A 16,935-nucleotide genomic window follows, 5' to 3' on the forward strand; every position below is an offset into this window, starting at 1 on the left:
TTGGCCGCGTGCCCCTCGGCGGTCCTAGCACCAGCCACCCATGTCCTCTCAGAGGTCTGTGCCCACCCATGTGGTGCACCCCACCTTCATGGTGACCCCTTTCAGTAAAGATCTAAGTCTCAGCTGTGTGGAGCTCCTCCTTGGAGTGCCCAGGTCCTGGCAACTCAACTTTTCCCTTCTGGGTCCCCAGCCCCGGGGCTGGTGGCTGTAACCTACGGTTCCTTGCCTCCAGGCTACTGCAGAGCCTCCTCTTGGAAAACCTACTGGGCCCTATTCCTGACTCCTCATGGGGCCCTGATACAACACCTAAAGCACAGTATCAGGCACGTCAGAAGCACAGGGGAATGAACGTTAAGCCTCGCGTTTGGTGAACTGGGCGAGAAAATCAGCAGTGCCCATCAGAACTCTGTGAAGGGCGTGATGTGCTTGGCATCTATTAAGGATAATGCAAACTCCACCGTGCAGAAAGGCTGATCCATCCCCTTAACTGTCACTCAAATACAACCGCCCAGGTTGTGATTCAAAAGCAAATGATGACACAGCTTCCAGAGCATTAGCAATTTTTTATTTTTCCTTTTTTGTTGCATAGGAAATGCAGTACTTGCTTCCAGTAATTGTATCGTAATGTGAGAAGGTGGTAGCACTAATGGTTGAATACAAGAGTTAAACTAATCCACACCAGCTCAAAAAACCTGTGGAGATTTAGTTGAATAAGAATGGACGCCCACAGTGATTCTCAACCAATTACAAATTTTCACAGAACACAGTAAAACTAAAAGGGTAGCTATGAGAGTCAATACAAGTATACTAGAGGCACAGGGGGCCCGGCTCATAAAAACAAATGTCAAACCAAGTTATTAACACGGGGGGGTGTTTAGTTTCACAACAGATCTCTTTTCATCTCTGAAGTGTTCGGTGCCCTCCCCCCGCAATTTGAAATGAAAAACCCGAGGTATCTTGAATGGGCAGATTTCCAAGGGTGGTGGGAAAGGTCCCCAGGGAACCTTGTTCTGCGTAACAGGTCAGAGGTGTAGGGAAGGGGGATCATGTATTTGACTTGGAGAGTCTCTTGTGAGGACCTCCTAGGACCCGACAAAGCTCCAGCTCTTGGTCTAGTAAGTATCTCAGGATAACACTACCAAATGCCTTCACAGTGCAGACAGGCTGGTCTGAGACCAGGGAGAAAAAAATGAACCTGGCAGGTCTCTCAAACCTCCATCCCCACATAGCCAGTGGCCTGGTGACCTTCGGTTGGGATGTTAAAAAAAAAAAAAAAAAGAAGTGCTGATGTATATGTATGAGTACTACTAAAAATATAAATTAAAAAAAATTTAAAAATGGAAAAATAAGAATAACGCAAACAGAATCAAAGGTGGGAGAGCTACTGTCATTTTGAGAAATGGAGCATAAAGAACAGCAGGAAAAACAGCCCAATTCCTGGGACACCTTTTGTCCTTAAAACACTGTGGAGATTTAAGAGTTCACATTGCGTGACCTGGTGAGTGTTTTCTACCATGAAGGCGCTCTGGTTGGATTAGAGGTGGCACTTCCACCACATATTCCTGCAGCCCAGACACATTTTGGAAATTGTGTTTGTTGAGTGAAATCGCATAAGGAGTCCACATGTGAAACTTGTGATGCCTGGCACCCAGGCGAGGTCCTGCCCCCCACACTGCCGCCTCCCGGTTCTGGTGGCCTCGACTGCAGGCGGTCCCCTGTTGTTCTGAGCATCTCTGGTACCTACTCCCCATCTCCCCGTTCTCCTCATCTGGTTATGTAACCCTTTGGGGGCACAAAAGGCAGATGGGTGCTGGTTTAGGGGGAAAAAAAAGTGAGATGAAACTGATTTAATTTGGGAAGCAAGTAGTTTCAAATTTAGACCAAAAAAAAGTATATTTAAAAAAAAATCCCGTGTTAATAGCAAACTCCTTTTTCTTATGAATCGGGCCCAAAGTTTGTACAGAGTTTTATTTTTGAAGAAAATATTGCAACTGTGCATGAAACTAAATAGCCATGTGATTTCTTAAAGATTTTTTCTTTTTTTCTTTTTTTCTTTTAATATGAGGAAGTCTGGTGTGAAGACGGATCAAGCATGGGTACCTGGCTGAACATTGTCCATTAAGAAAACGCTTCAGGGTCAGCATAGCTTCGGTCGAGAGTCAAGGAAAAACGTCCCTCGCTTGGAAATGTTCTCAGAGTTTCTTCGTAGCACAGTTCTCGAAATACAAATGGTCATTTTGAGACAAAAGTCTTGCCAGGGACTGATTTCTGAAATCAACCACCCATGCTTGTCCCCTAGGAAAAGGAAAACAAAAAAACGAAAACGAAAACAAAAACACAGTAATACTGAATTTAAGTAAATGTATACCTCCAAAATACTGAAAACAGCCGAAATCAAGAAAGAATTTGCGTTCTCAGTGAAATACCTTTAAACCTAGCTGACAAGAACCAAGTCAGAAAAAAAGACTAACATAACTTTGAGTAATATTCATACAGTTCACTAAGCATTATGGAATAGCATGCATTAATATTGTACGGTTATTTTACATCACCTATACCAGAAGATCCTGACTGACAGACAGCGAAGGCTACCGGTGTAGAAAAATCTTACTTCAGAAGAGCAATATAATACAGATTTCACAGGCACTACATTTTAATATATCAGGTATTATGCTGGTTTTCTTATAATTCTTTCTGTCCTAAAGCTGGCATTATAACAATGACCAAAAAGGCAAGGATTGAAGTAAACGGAAAGTAGATACCAAAGTTGATATAGTTTTTTTTTTTCTTCAGATAGATTAGTGCATAGTTCTCATGCAGATAAACACTGCTATGCATTTACACTGTTGGAAAGCAGAGTGAATTGAGCCCAAGTTGTCACATTGGTGTAAATCATTTTGTCAGCCTGTAATAGCACCATGTAATGGATTTGCATTAAACATTAAATTGATTTCAGAATTGGTGACACAGTATTCACTACAGTTAAGTGCTATGGAACAGCTTCAATGTTACCTGCTATCTATCAAAGCAATTTTCATCCCACTGCTTTTTTATTGGAAAAAATAAAAGGAAAACATACACGACACTAATTAGGCAAATGCACAGCCTTGGACGTGGAGAAGGCAGAGCGGGTTTACTGTCAAACAGTAAATACATGCATTGACTTCAGGACAAAATTGACCTTGGAAGCCGATTTGAACGAAAGCTCTGCCGGTGGGCAGTGCAGCTTTCTGAGACTGTCCTGGGACAGGTCTCCGGGGGTGGGTGGTGAGGTGCCACTGAAGCTCTCCTTACACTACCATGCCAGTTGTGTTTTAAATTTGTTCTATGGAGGCCTGCTACCGGGAAAAAAAGAACAAAACACTTAAAGAAATAAAAAAGAAAGAAAGAAAAAAGAAAGAAAGAAAGAAAGAAAGAAAGAAAGAAAGAAAGAAAGAAAGAAAGAAAGAAAGAAAGAAAGAAAAGAAAGAAAGAGACAGAGAGACGACCACCACTATGGACAAAAAGATATTTCCAGAGACGTGATGCCAAGTACATTAAATGACATTCCTAGAAATTCCTCCCCCCCCCAAAAAAAATCACAAGTAAAAAAAATGTTTTTCTTAATCCAGATTTCATAAATTACAACAGAATTCAAAGTTTATGGGGATAAGGGTTTGAAAAGTAAAAGACGAACTTTTTGAGATGGGTTTTGCATATTCCTGTGGGCTGACTGAACACCGTGACTCTGGAAAATGTGGGTTCCCTTACACTTCGACTGTCAGAGAATGAAGAATGCAAGCGTGGGGAGGTGTACCTGCTGGCCGGAGGGGGAAGGGCGCCCACGCCCGACTCTGGGTGGAGGGGAGAGTGGGGAGGGTCTGACACCAATACCCGCCAGGCCAGGGAGTGAAGAGACAGAAAAGTTTGCTCGAGTCTCAGAGGAAAGTAAAAGGCTCTGGGATGGAGAGAGTGGCATTAGCGGGAGGGCCTCTGCCCATGAATGATCAGAAAAGGAGCATTTTGGTGGCAGGGGAGTGGATCAGGGTGAAAAAAAGAAAAAGCATACAGAAAAATGATCAGATTTAGTGTTTGTGCCTCTGACTTCAGTTCCCAAAGAAAAAACACGGAGAGGGATTTGGGGGACTTCTCTTTGCTGATATTGTCAATGCCATTTGACGGGAGAGAAAAAATTCAAATGTGTCTCGGAATCAAGGGCGGGGCCTTGGAAGTTGGGCCAGCCCTCAGCCTGTCAGTCTACACACCCCAGGTAGCAAAGTCTTCCTCAAACATCTTCGCTTGGCTTTCATCTAAAAAGGTAAACACTCGGATTGTTGGTGTTTCTTTTTTCCTGCTTGATCACAACTGAACTACAGTTTCCTGCTGCTTTCTGGACAATGAAACATTAACAAAAATGTAACTTAGTGTATTTAATACTTGACCCCTGTTCGTTATCACCCTAGACTGCCTCCTTAATGTTTTAAAGCCTTTAAAACATTTTTTTCCTGCAAATCTTGTTCAGAGTTCCCTAATTTTAGCTTCATCAAACTTAATACAACAAAATACCTTCAAAAATACAGCATACCTGTAACGTCCATTTACAATGGTTTTTCAGTAGACCTATACTTCACAAGCATAGGAATATGCTATACCATTGAGAGAAAAAATAACTGTATTTAAATACTTACAAAAAAAAAAAAAAAGGAAACAGGAAAGTTTTAAACTTAAATCCAGTTCCCAAAGGGGGGTGGGGGCAGGAAAGAAAGAAAAGCAATTCTATGAACGCTGCCTTTATAATGGACAATCAGAAATTTCACTAGGCTAATTTGACAGAAATTTTTCCTCATTTAAACAACATTACAAAAGTCCTGCATTATAAAATAGGGTAGAATAAATCAGTGTAATCAATAAAACTATACAACAATACAAATTACATATCTTCTGAGTGGGCAGTTTATTCTCTCTCTTTGCAGTCATGACTACAACATGCTCACTAAAAACCACTAAAACTGCCCAAACTATTGCTTAGTTTGTTTTGTTTTTAAAAAAAGGGTGCAATTTTATTGTATATACAACCAATTTCCTGGTAATACCTTGGCTTATCGCAAGGTTCTGACAAAATGTTTGTCTAGGCTTTTTTCCCTTCACTGTGAAGCACTGAAAAGCTGCTATTTTTTTTCTTTTTTTTTTCCTTTTTTCCTTTTTTTAGTGCACATATGTCATAATAAAGTAATGCCCAGCTAAGTGCTATAGGGGAAGGCAAAGTATGCTGGCTGGCTATAGGAAGTGACACCATATACTGACAATCACACCATACAACAGCGCCAAACGACTATTCAACCACTTATCAGACACATATGAAAATCCAAAATGTTTTATTTTATTTTTTTTTCCTTAAATAGAGATAACCAGTAAACAATTTTCAGAACTTGGAAGTTTAAAAACGTGCATATAAAAATGGGCATTATATACTTTTTTATTGAATGTGGATTGACTGCGGTCTGCTAAGAAAAATGGGGTGTGGGAGCTGAAGAAAAAGGAAGTTGTCTTTTTTTTTTTTTAAGGCTTGCTTGTGAAAGGAACAGTTGTAAAAACAAAATTGCTTGAAGCAGGGTCAGCTTAGTGCTTCACAGTTTGACTGCTTCTCTAAGAGGAGCCCTTCCTGCGCACGTGCATTCAAAAAATCACAAAAAAAGTACAAAGACAAACACCTAAAACACACTGCGTCAAGTGCAGCACCGACTTTGGTCAAATAAAAAAAAATAAAAGAAAAATTAATAATCGCTAAGCTTTTCTACACGATATAAGCAGGTATTGCATATTTTCATATATCTGGGAGGGGGAAATAAAGGAAGACTCCAAATAAATTGTAAAATGCAGCAACATCCAAAATACTGATATTCTAAGCCATCTACAGATCTCAGAATAGCACTGCCACTGACCACAGAGGACAATAAAGACTACTCCTATCTGCGGAACAACTAACTCTCTATTTAGTTCTAGATGTTGAAACTGACGATGGCTGACATAAAAGTCACATTTACAAAAAGTGTCTCCAAATGCTTGACGAGGGAAAAACCCCTTTCAATAGAGGAGCATGTGCAACAATTCCACAAATAATCGCTATCCAGGGCAAGGCACATTGATATGGAATTTTTGTTTTCGTGCAAATTAAGGAAAAAAAACAAAACAAAACAAAACAACATTGTTTCGGGGGGAAAGATGAGGAGCAAAGTGTCTTCCCAAGAATTTCAGTTACTTGATTGTATAGGACAGTAGTAGAACCCTTCTGAAGGGCTGAAAAACATAGTTTAAAGGCAAGTGCCTAGAGTAGGGATTACAATATTGTGTCTTAATGCACTCTACTTTATCCTACATTAACTATATAAAAATTAGTTACTAACACTAGAACATGCAGAGACTTTCTCTGATCAGCAGGGCTTGCCAACCAGAACGTATATATATGTATAGTATAGGAAACCTTCTTGAAGTTGCATGGGAAGCAAAGGGGTGCTTCGCTGTCTGGTAGAAAAATCACTTGCACTTTTTTTTGTTATTTTTTTGTTTTTTTGTGTGTGTATTTTTTTTTTTTTTTACATAAGATACAGGACATTTGGGGGTGCAAACTTATTTTTTTTCCCTAACAGGTACCCTTGATCTGAATGGGCACCAGCATTTGTGTCAGTATTGGTTTCATTATTATTATTATTATTATTTTTTCCCATAGCCCAGTTCAGGGGCACAAAGGTCTTTTAAAAGTTCTGGACAATCTCTGGTACAATGAAGTGTCTGATAACTGATAAATCCTATGTTGCTGGATACATGTAAAAATTTTCAGAATTGGCATAATCCATTATAATAGTGACTTCTAGCTTATAAAATTAACAGATACCATGATTTCATTTTAGTTATGTGCTTCAATAACAGAAAATAATTAATTAGCATTTAATGTAGTTAACATATTGTGGTAAAAGCACCATTAGATTTGTTTTTTTGTTTTTTTTTTAAATTTTCCTTCAGTTTTTAAAGGGATACAAGTTTAACAATAAAAAACATAAAAAGCAAAAATAGCTCCCCTTTTTCTTGCAAGGCTGTTTTTTACCCCGATAATTTAGAGTCCTGGGGTGGAAGGACTTGAAAAACAAAAATAGAATTTTCAACAATCTCTATCTTACAAAGATATTTAGCTATCCAATGAAATTGCACTTTACTCATTTCAAAATTCGATTGTTTTGATTGATTCCTGTCAGTTTCTGTCAAAACAGACCATCTTCCCCATTTCCATGTGAATTTGTGTGTCATTGTTGAAATTGTTGAAAAAATGTTTTTTTTTTTAAATGTAAGTGCAGCATTTCACAACTTTTAAAAAACTGAATAGTAGTAGTAGTAGTTTGTCATTTCGGAATTGTTCTGCAACGTGAGTGGATTCACTGTCCTTGTGGGCCATGTTATATATTTAACTGCTGACTGCTGAACCAAACCAAACTAAAAGAAAAAATAAAAAAGGAACATAACTGCATTTTCTTTTTCCAATGTGTTACAGAAAAACATTGCCCTTTGACTGTCCCGTAAGTTATATATTGCAGATCTCAGCTACTACAAAAGATTTAGTTCTCCATGTGTCTCCTGATGACTCAAGGAGGCTCACACCTGTGTGGGTAAATTCATGAAATACTGTGAAACAGCCAGGCTCCGTAAGGAAAGTGTGTTACAACGGGAAGTCAGTGAGCAAGGGTAGACCTCCACTCGCCACATCACCTAATGCTCACGCTACCACGGAAACACTCCAAATGTTACAAAGCCCAACCATTTCCAGCACCATATGAGAAAATTACAACAGTCCCTAAAGTATTTAAAAAAAAATCCCAAAAGGTTATGGCCTTTGCTGTTTGACCATAATGCTCGCTGTTTCCATGTACAAGTTGATTTGATTCTCCCCTTCCACTGACAGTGAAGTTGTAACCGCGCTGGGTTGAGGATGCGTCCATGTTACAGAGTTGAGAAGGGGTCAGGTGGTCTGTCTGGTGGATGGTGGGACGCTGCGACTTTTATCCCAGGTACCAGGACTGGAAGACAAAAAGGAAAGAACGATTAGAGGTATAATTTGGAAAGTAAAATATTTTAGAAGTTGCCCTTCTGAGCATGAAATTGGGATCTGTATTAGGCATGAAGGCTGTGGGTGGGGGTGCGGTACAGGGGCAGATTTTCTGGGTAAGGTAGAAGGGAATGACAAACAGTAGTAAATCTTGAGTCACTGAAGCTGATCTTATTTCTCTGAAGTTGAAACTCAGCGTCTTCACTGGGGTTTGCAAACGTTCTGAGTGTGTCAAAAATAAAGTATTTATGTCTGCTTGATATATATATATATATATATATATATATAGGTTTTGCAGTCTGGTGGGGGCAGTTATAGGAGGGCAAGAAGCTTGATCATCTTGTCACTGAGCCCTCAGTGCCCAGCACAGTGCCAGGAGTAGAAGGTTCTCAACAAAGAAGTGTCGAATAAATGGACAATGGGTGAGGGAAGAGGTTTCCTGTGCCAATCAATGTCTACTTTGATGATTTTTCACATCTCCTTTTCAATGAGATGTAGGCACTAAAGATGGTATTGTGACATTCTCTGAAAAGGCGCAGATGATCAATAGTGATAGAAAAATAGGGGCGGTGAAGTAGAAAAAGTGCTGTATGAAGAGTTCTGCAGGATTTGGGCAAGTCACAGCACCTCCTTGATACCCAGTTTCCTTTATGTGTGCCTGAGATAGATTTTATGAGGTAAAATGCTCCTTTGGCTCAGTGTTTCTAAGATAATTTATCAAAAATGATATATAATAATCAAGTGGGATCAAGATTTCACCCTATTAACTGCCATGATGTCCAAAGGACATAAATGAGGCCATTGCATAGCCTCTGTTCTTGTTTATGTTCAATCAGCACTTATTTAGAGCCTGCCATATGCCTGCTGGGCCCAGTTACCAGTTACCTTTTCCTTTCAAAAATCCTCAGGTGATTGGCTTTGGATAACATCACTTTATATGCTGGCAATTCTTTCTCTGTTGGCTAACCAAAGTGACCAGTTATGGTCTAATATCAGAGTTGGTTTCTCAAGTGAAACAGAAGTGTTTAGCTTTTGCCAACTTCTCCCTAGAGATGCCCTGCCAAATTCACCACATTCATCATCATTCACAGAAAAATCACCAACTTCTAGCAAAAGTGAATGTCTCTGAAAATGGAGTTGGCAGTATCAGAAAGGGGTACATTTGAGTGGGTTCAGTCAGACTTTCATTGGTGCCCAAGAGATTCAACTAGGTAAAGGACAGCCTCTGATCCCAGGGGGATGTGGCAAAATGATAGCTACGTGGAGGTGGGTATGAGATTTCCTGGTCGCACAAGCTACCTCTGATTTCCAGAGGACTTGAAAAAGCCAGGCCTGAATCGAAAAACTACTCATCCTGTGTAACTTTTAGATATTCTTCTTTGACCACATGCTTGGAGGAACACAATAAAGCCTCTTGTGTCCCGAAAGGAAATCATCCTGGCAAATACAAATGGCCTAAATCTAACCGGACAAAAGGAGGGGGGTGGGGGGAGAAAGGACAGGGGTGGCAAGCCCCAAGCTGTATTTCCAGGAGGCTTCTCCCAGTAGCCCACTGATCCGTGCGTGCTACGGCCTCCGTCTCATCTCTCGCTATCAAAACAGTATCCAAGTTTGGGTGCGGCGAGTAACGCTTACGGCATTTCTGTCCTCACACTTTCTAAGTCGGTGGTGAAATTCCAGCCTTCTTCAATCTGACGCTGCATAGTAGCTCTTGAAGCACACACGGGGGACCCAGTGAGTCAGCAGGGGGAGCAGTTTTCCATACCACAGTTTCTGGACACAACCTCAGTGCACTACAAAAATCTGCAGTGCCTCTGCACTTCTCTTAAAAAGCAAAGCAAAAAAAAAAAAAAAAAAAAGTTTCTTCACACATCTTACTATTCAGTGTGCGCCTTGCCGACAAGGTTACCCCAGAGCAGCTCTGTAATCCTTCACTGAAATAGGCTTTATTGATTGCTCTGGTCTATTGTTCTCTTTTCAAGTCCCCCAAGTTCAAGTTCATCCTGGTGTTACATCATGTCTGGTTGCTAAGAGCAACCAGACAGACCCAGACGTGACTATCATTAGCAAGAAACCCTCCGCTCTCCTCCCACCAACCTTCCAGTGGCTCTGACGTAGCAAGCCCACTGCAAACACATTGAAGTATTTATTCTGCCTAATTTATGACCTACACGGCAAGCGAGACCCCCACTCCAAAAACCAACACTGTTGTATATTTAATTAATCTGTCTTTCTCTGGCACTTGGGAAAGTTAGACAAAGGACTAATTATTGTGTTTCACTCTCCACACTTTTCTTTCGGGGGTGTGTGTGTGAATATTTGCATGGGAAAGAAAACCACAAGGCCTAGCATTCCCCCCCCCTCCACTTTTTCTTTTTTGCCCTATTGACATTTCATGAAATACTTTAGCTGCTTAAGGGAATTAGAAAAAAAATGCGATGTGAATGTTACTCCTTCTGAGTTGGTATTCAGTAACACAAATCAACTCATGACATGTTTAAATTTAAATGCTAACCACACACTCTCAGAGTTACTTTAAAGGTTAGTTTTTAATCAATAGAAGTTGCTGACTCTGGGTTTTTGAGCTGCGCACTGCAGCTCTTGGGCTTTTGTCTACCGTTAGAGCTTTCAAACTTTTTTTTTCCTTGAGATGATTTTAGCAATGATTTTCAGACACAGAAGGCTATTGTGCTCTGACCAGCAACATATCAATAGAGAAGCGAGTTGCCCTGTGGTGTGGTGTCAATATGACTCCTGAAGGCATGGGTTGGGGGTCTTTAATAACCCATGAAAAAAACTTAATTAACCCTTTCAGGCCCAAACCAAAACCTATTCTTAAACTTTTTCACTCCTGTAATTTGACCATTAGTACTTATTTCAACATCACACTAATCTTCATGACAATTAACCCAGCTACTTGACCAAGGCTTCCCCTTGCCCCCCACCCCTGAATGGGAAGTCAATCCTAGTGGAACCACACAGGGAATTTGTTTTTTGTTTTTTTGAGGCTTTTTTTTTGGGGGGGGGGGGAGATAAGCTCTCTTTGATTAAATCATTTATTTGCCGAGATGGCAGATAAGTAGTTATAATAATAAAAAAACAAAAACTCATCCATTTCACCTAATTATTTTCTCAGGCTCAGTTTGTGGCTGAAGACGCTCTTAATTTCTTTATGATGAATGACGAATGTGATAGTTGCACATGTATTTGCCACTTGATTTCTAGAAACTTCCACAAACTACTAGTAACATCAAGTAGACAAGATAGTATTTGGAAAAGCCCACTTTTCTCTTGTGACATTTTCTTAGGAAATCTACTATGCAAGCAGCGCGAATTTCAAAACATTACTTGAAGAATGACACTGAGCATTTTTTTTCCTTGGGCCATACAAGAGAAATACAAAAATAATCTGAGGTTGTTAAACTGTTGGGGCTGAGTAGCAGCAAATCACTGGGAAAATGGTGCCACATTGAACAAAATTCATTTATGGAGAGTCAAAATACTGTCTTCTGACATTTACTGACACAAGCTTACATTTCATATGGTTTCTGCCTTCCTACTTTATAACCCCTTAATCTAACCTCCTGTATCCAGATGGACTACAAAGGAATCTCTGTCCCTTATCTGCAGTGAGTTCCAATATTACAATACAATATAGGACGATGTTATCTTGATACATTTACATTAAGGAAGTAAACACAGAGCTTTGATCTATTTTTTCCTCAGGGACTTTCAGCTATAGTTGTTTTGGAGGTCCATAAATCCACACTCCCACAGAGGCTCCAGTTCAGTAAAATTAGTCTGTTACATTCACAATTTCTACAGTTTGGGATGTGCTGGGGGTGGGAGCGGCGGAGGGGGTTGGTGGTGATTGTCCTCTCTCAGTGTTCAAGGTGAAACATCAAAAGAAACCTTGCAGTCCAGGACCAGAGCTCAGCTTTCCTTTTCTCCAGTCAAATGAAGAAGTAATCTCATCAGGTTGGAAAGTGCTGACTAAGGATTTAATAAAGTGCCTGCAGATGTGGCGTCTCTAAGGTATTCAACTCATGTAATGCAAAACAGCTCCACACTGAATGTGCTTATAAAATTTCATTTAACCATTGCAGCGCGAAATTTTTTTTCTTCACCGTTCTCTAAGGAGTTTTATCACACTTCCCACCCCTTAATTTACAGCTCTATGAAAGTTCGAATCCCATTCTGCTGGGATTCTGGAATACTCACAGTAGTCAGGTTTTATGAACCATAAACAATATCCATCCGGCTGCATCCTAAACAGGGAGGCTGGGACGGCTGTAGGCACCTTTGACAGTGCCAGGCTCCTTCCTTTCTTATGCTCCATGGAGAGCTGTTAGGAAACTCTTTGCCAAAATTTGGTCATGAGGTGGCCTAAGACAAGGTTGACGAAGACGACTCCTTCGTTAACAACAGACATTCTAATGTGAATAACAACTTTTTTTTTTCTCCAAAGGCCTTTTATATACTCTTCTCACTGAGAGGGCAGGATGTATATTTTAACGATGAAAGGAAATACAAGTCTGTTTGAGATAGCTATATTTTACTGTAACTAAAAAAAAAAAAAAGAGAGAGAGGGTGCGGGGGGTGGAAAGGGGGAGGGTGGCACAGACTGTGACGCAGCAGAATCTGTTTTTCAGATTAAAAAGTTAAACAAAAGGCCTCGAGGGCAAAGTTGAACAGTGCGGAAGGAGGCTGTTAATGTGGAATCCAGAACTGGGTGTGACACTTCGCTTTCTTCTCCAGGCAAGGTGGGTTATTTAAGGACATTCACATACGTAAAACAGAGACATGCAGACACAGGGAGGCCTGTCTCCACTCCCCCAGCAGGCCTGACTCTTCATCAGCCCCAAAGAGTTCTCTACCAACCAGGACAGCATGAGTTGTGGGCACCATTTTGACTCTTCTCCTCAAGTGGCTCACACTCACCCAGTTAGTCATTTTTGGCTTCCTGCTCTTGTATGGATGAGCCAAAGCTCACTGCTTAGCCCAAATGAGTTGCTCTTGGCAAATCAGCCCAAAGCCTGGTAGCTCCATTCAGCCCCCCAACCCTTTCAATACAACAGAAATGGACAGGACTTCTGGGTTTCTAGCATCAGTTAGCCATCATTTTGGGGCATTTCTTCACTCATGCCACAAGCACTAGGGGCCTCACACGTGCTATGTATGTTAGGCTCTGGGGATAGAATGTGTACAGTAAACAGGTCTTGCCCTTAAGGAGCTGTTGTGCAGAAAGACGCCACCGGATTGCAGCCTTCTATACCTTTCAAGATAACAGGAACCCTGCCCTTCTCATAGTAGGGTCTTTACCAACCGAATATCGACTGATGGGGCTGAACATCTGATGTCCCAGGGACTCTGGGTTGAGTCCTACTTTTTCCCTTAGCTCGTTGTATGACTTTAAGTAAGCAGGTCTCTGCCCTAGGCCCCCAGAGACCTGCCGAGAGGACTCATTCTGCATGACAGCAGAGGAGAGGGGTGGGGGGTTTACACTGGTTTCTTCTGGAAAAGGTGGCATGCTATATACACAGGTGTCAGTTACTGGGATTGCCAGCCACGGGCTTTGATCTCTGCCGTCATTTTTCTTGTCTGATTTTGTTAATTAAAGAAAGCCTGTTTTCAATAACGCTAAACCAAGACTTGTTTATTGTACAGGAAACTATTAAAACATTAATGGGCCATGATTGGCCCTACTTACCTTTGTGGCCTTATCTTTTCACTGCTTGTACTCAACACTTGTGCTGTGTTAAACTTCTTCCAGATTCCCCAAAGCCAAATGCTTTCTCCCTGCTGGGCCTTGGCACGGGCGATCCCGCTCTCCTTGGCTTTGCTAACACTTGCTAGTTCTTGCATTCTCAGATTAGCATCCCTTCTTCCAAGGGGTCTTTCTCCAGGCCTTTAGTCCTGGGGTTTACCTCTGTCACAGTCTCTGAACTGTAATTACCTGTTTTCTCCCCAAGAAAATGGATCTCTTCTTGAGTGTGGCATCCCCAGTGTCTTGCCCAGCGGCTGGTGCAGAGTAGGCACTTACTAAATGCGGTTGAATAAAGGAAGGCAGGCAGGCAGGCAGGCAGAAATGAGCTGTCCCTAAGGTTCTCTCGAAGCCTGGTGTCAGTTACCCCAACAAGGCATTTAGATGGATGACTTCTAGCATAGCTGTACCACATCCATGCTCATGCCACATGGCCATGCCTCCCCAAATGACAGGTGCTCTCCGGAGAGGGAGAGAGAGAAAGAGACACGCAGGTCTCCACAAGCTGCCCCAGGCAGTTCTGATGGAAGAGTTCTTGCAGTAGGGCCAACTGTGGCCAACTGCGTCAGTAGCACGTGCAATAGTTTTGTAACATGGACGGCTGCCTACTTACTACAAGCACAGAGGAGTTGTCCAAACCACCGCTCCCTGGAGAGTGACCGTGCTGCTCCCGGCCAAGACCTCCGTTTGGTTCAAACCTCAAGACGGGAAAACACTAATCTTTTTGCCCAATAAGCCATCCAGCACCTCCAAACCTTGAGAGTACACACACAATCCAATTATTCCGACTGTAGTTCCAAAGTCTAAATCTTTCACCATCTTCCAACCTGCCCTAGTGTCTGCCTCACTATCAAGAATTTTTTTTTTTTTTTTTGGTCTCCCTTTACATTTTCATCTGAGTAACCTTTTTACCTCATGAAACCAAAGACTTTTTTGAATTAACAGCGGTGTTCTGGCCCACTCACATGCACTCTGCAGACCTCCCTCTCAGAGGGCTGTATGCCCCGTGGTGGAGCGAGGGCCCCAGAGGTGGAGTTAGCAGAATCCCATCGTCCAACTAGTACACACTGCCCTGTACTAGTTAAGTCATGTCAGGGAAGTTAGCATTTCCGAGTCTCAGTTTTAGACTCCATGAAATGGAGAGAACAACCTGACCAGTTTTTATGTGGCTTAGATGAGCTAATGCCTGGATAGAGGCAAGCCCAGAAAACCAGGACGTCAAGGGAAATGGCTTAACATGTGTCTGGGCCCTCAGGTCCACGTGAGACGCTGGGAAGACCCGTTCCCTTGGAAAGTCACCGCTCAACAAGGCGACTCTCTCGGACTTAATGATATAATTTCTTAGTTAAAAGTAGCAGCTGCGTCGGTTCCATCCCCCCCCCCCACGCCCCCCATTGCAAGAGAAAGTTCTTGAGAAAATAAAAATCTGTCTTTAATTGCGGTATTAAAATCAGAGCAGCGAAACTAACCACACAAAAGGAATTGGCTCAAGTTTATGAAAGGCATTTGGGCCCTTGCCTTGCAAGGCTAAACTGCACGCCTTGGAAGTTGGGGGGGAGCGGGGGAGCGGGGCGGCGGGGAGGGAGGGAGTAGTCAGGCAACCAAGTGGGCCAGAAACAATCCTATTTTGGTTTTTGTTAGCGAATGGCATACTACATAGATCAGAGACTTCTTATAAAATACAAACCCCCACTGTACACAAAGCACAGGAAAATGTGAGGAAAAAAGGGAAAAACTAAAAGCAGCTTAGGGTGTGTTAACACTGCTATTCTGTCAGCTTAAAGAGTATTTTATGCTTGATCAACAGCTCTTTTTTTATTGTGCTTTTCTTTCATTCATTCAAGACATCAAAGCCGGGCGCCACCAGTGTACCTGCCCTTCTGGAGCCGCTTGTGAGGGGGTTCTAATGAAGCACGACTCTGGGAGCCGGAGACCCCCGTGGACACGGCAGTTCAAAGGGAATATTTCAACAATGATTACATTTTGTAAATCTTTTTATGAAAGAGACAGCTTATTTCCTGCTTTTTCATGAAAAATAGATTCTATCCATTAAAGTGAGCCCGCGCCACGGAAGCTGCTTGAGATCTGAGGTGCGGCGTGGAGATTAAGGGGACAAGGGCCCGATGAAATCGTCCAGAGTTCCTATCTGTGGGGCGAGGATGGCACCGCCGGATTCTCTGGGTGGAGCCGCGACAGTGCGCTGGATGGCTCTGCGAACGGAAATGCAGTGACAATGGGGCTCCGCGGTTTATTTTCAGCCAGGCCTGGTGTTTATTGTTTGTTCCTTTTTACTCATTTTTGATTCCACAAAGTCCAGACCAAGTACCAGAAGGCATCAGGCAACCCCTTTGATTGCACAGAGGAAAGATGAAAGATTTTAGTTACAGATTCATTAAATGCTGTTATTTTAGTGCCCCGAAATGGGACGAACCCTTTCGCGTGTGGGAAGTTAGCCATTAAAAGGCTGGCTCTGGTCTGAAGATACAATACAGGCTTTATTACTGGCTAATGTCTGCCCCGAAAGGCAAAAAAATAAAGAAGGCACGGTACCCTTTGGTAATTTTTGATTTTCGGTATTAAGATAATCTTTCCTCTGGTCTTTTTTTCTTTCTTTCTTTTCTTTTTTTTCTTTTTTTTTTTGGCGGCAGGGAGAGTTGAGTACAGTCGGCACGGAGGAGAATATGATTTCCTAGGGAGCTATGAAATGAAAAAAAAATGTATGTTTTCTGCACATCAGATTCCGACTTTAATTAAATGCCTGTTGTCTAACAAGTGCAGACAGTCACACTTGGGGCTGGCCCAATGGTGGCCCAGGGAGGTAACCTTTCTTGTTTAAAAAGAGAGGCGTGGGAGTGGAGGTCAGAGCTCAGCAGAGCGTGGCCACATTGTAATAATCATTCCACCCGGTGCTTCTCCGCTCCTGTTCTTCCCCCAGAGCTGAAAAGCCCTTCCCCAACACCACTCAGGTTCACAGCACATCTATCATGTAGATTTAGTGTTCAGATTGCGCAGGTAGAAAAGGTCTGGAAAGGGGAAAAAATAACATGAAAGCGAAAAGTCCAGTTCTTACAAAAAGGCTCCCAGAGACGTCCTGCAA

The 16,935-nt window shown here is 42.0% G+C and overlaps 1 protein-coding gene across 16 annotated transcripts in view; it reads right to left on the bottom strand.

Annotated features, from left to right (window-relative positions):
- Positions 1-543: 543 nt before the first annotated feature.
- Positions 544-16,935, bottom strand: part of NFIA (nuclear factor I A) — a 373,774-nt gene continuing 357,382 nt past the window's right edge. For all 16 annotated transcript variants that reach the window (XM_035717012.2, XM_035717008.2, XM_035717006.2 and 13 more), the window contains one exon: positions 544-8,045. In XM_035717012.2, the coding sequence (XP_035572905.1) occupies positions 7,969-8,045 (77 nt within the window). In that variant the 3' untranslated portion in view covers positions 544-7,968. The remainder of the gene's footprint in view (positions 8,046-16,935) is intronic.

This window comes from Canis lupus, chromosome 5 (genome assembly GCF_003254725.2).
Source record: "Canis lupus dingo isolate Sandy chromosome 5, ASM325472v2, whole genome shotgun sequence".
In the NCBI taxonomy this organism is placed as follows: Eukaryota; Metazoa; Chordata; class Mammalia; order Carnivora; family Canidae; genus Canis; species Canis lupus.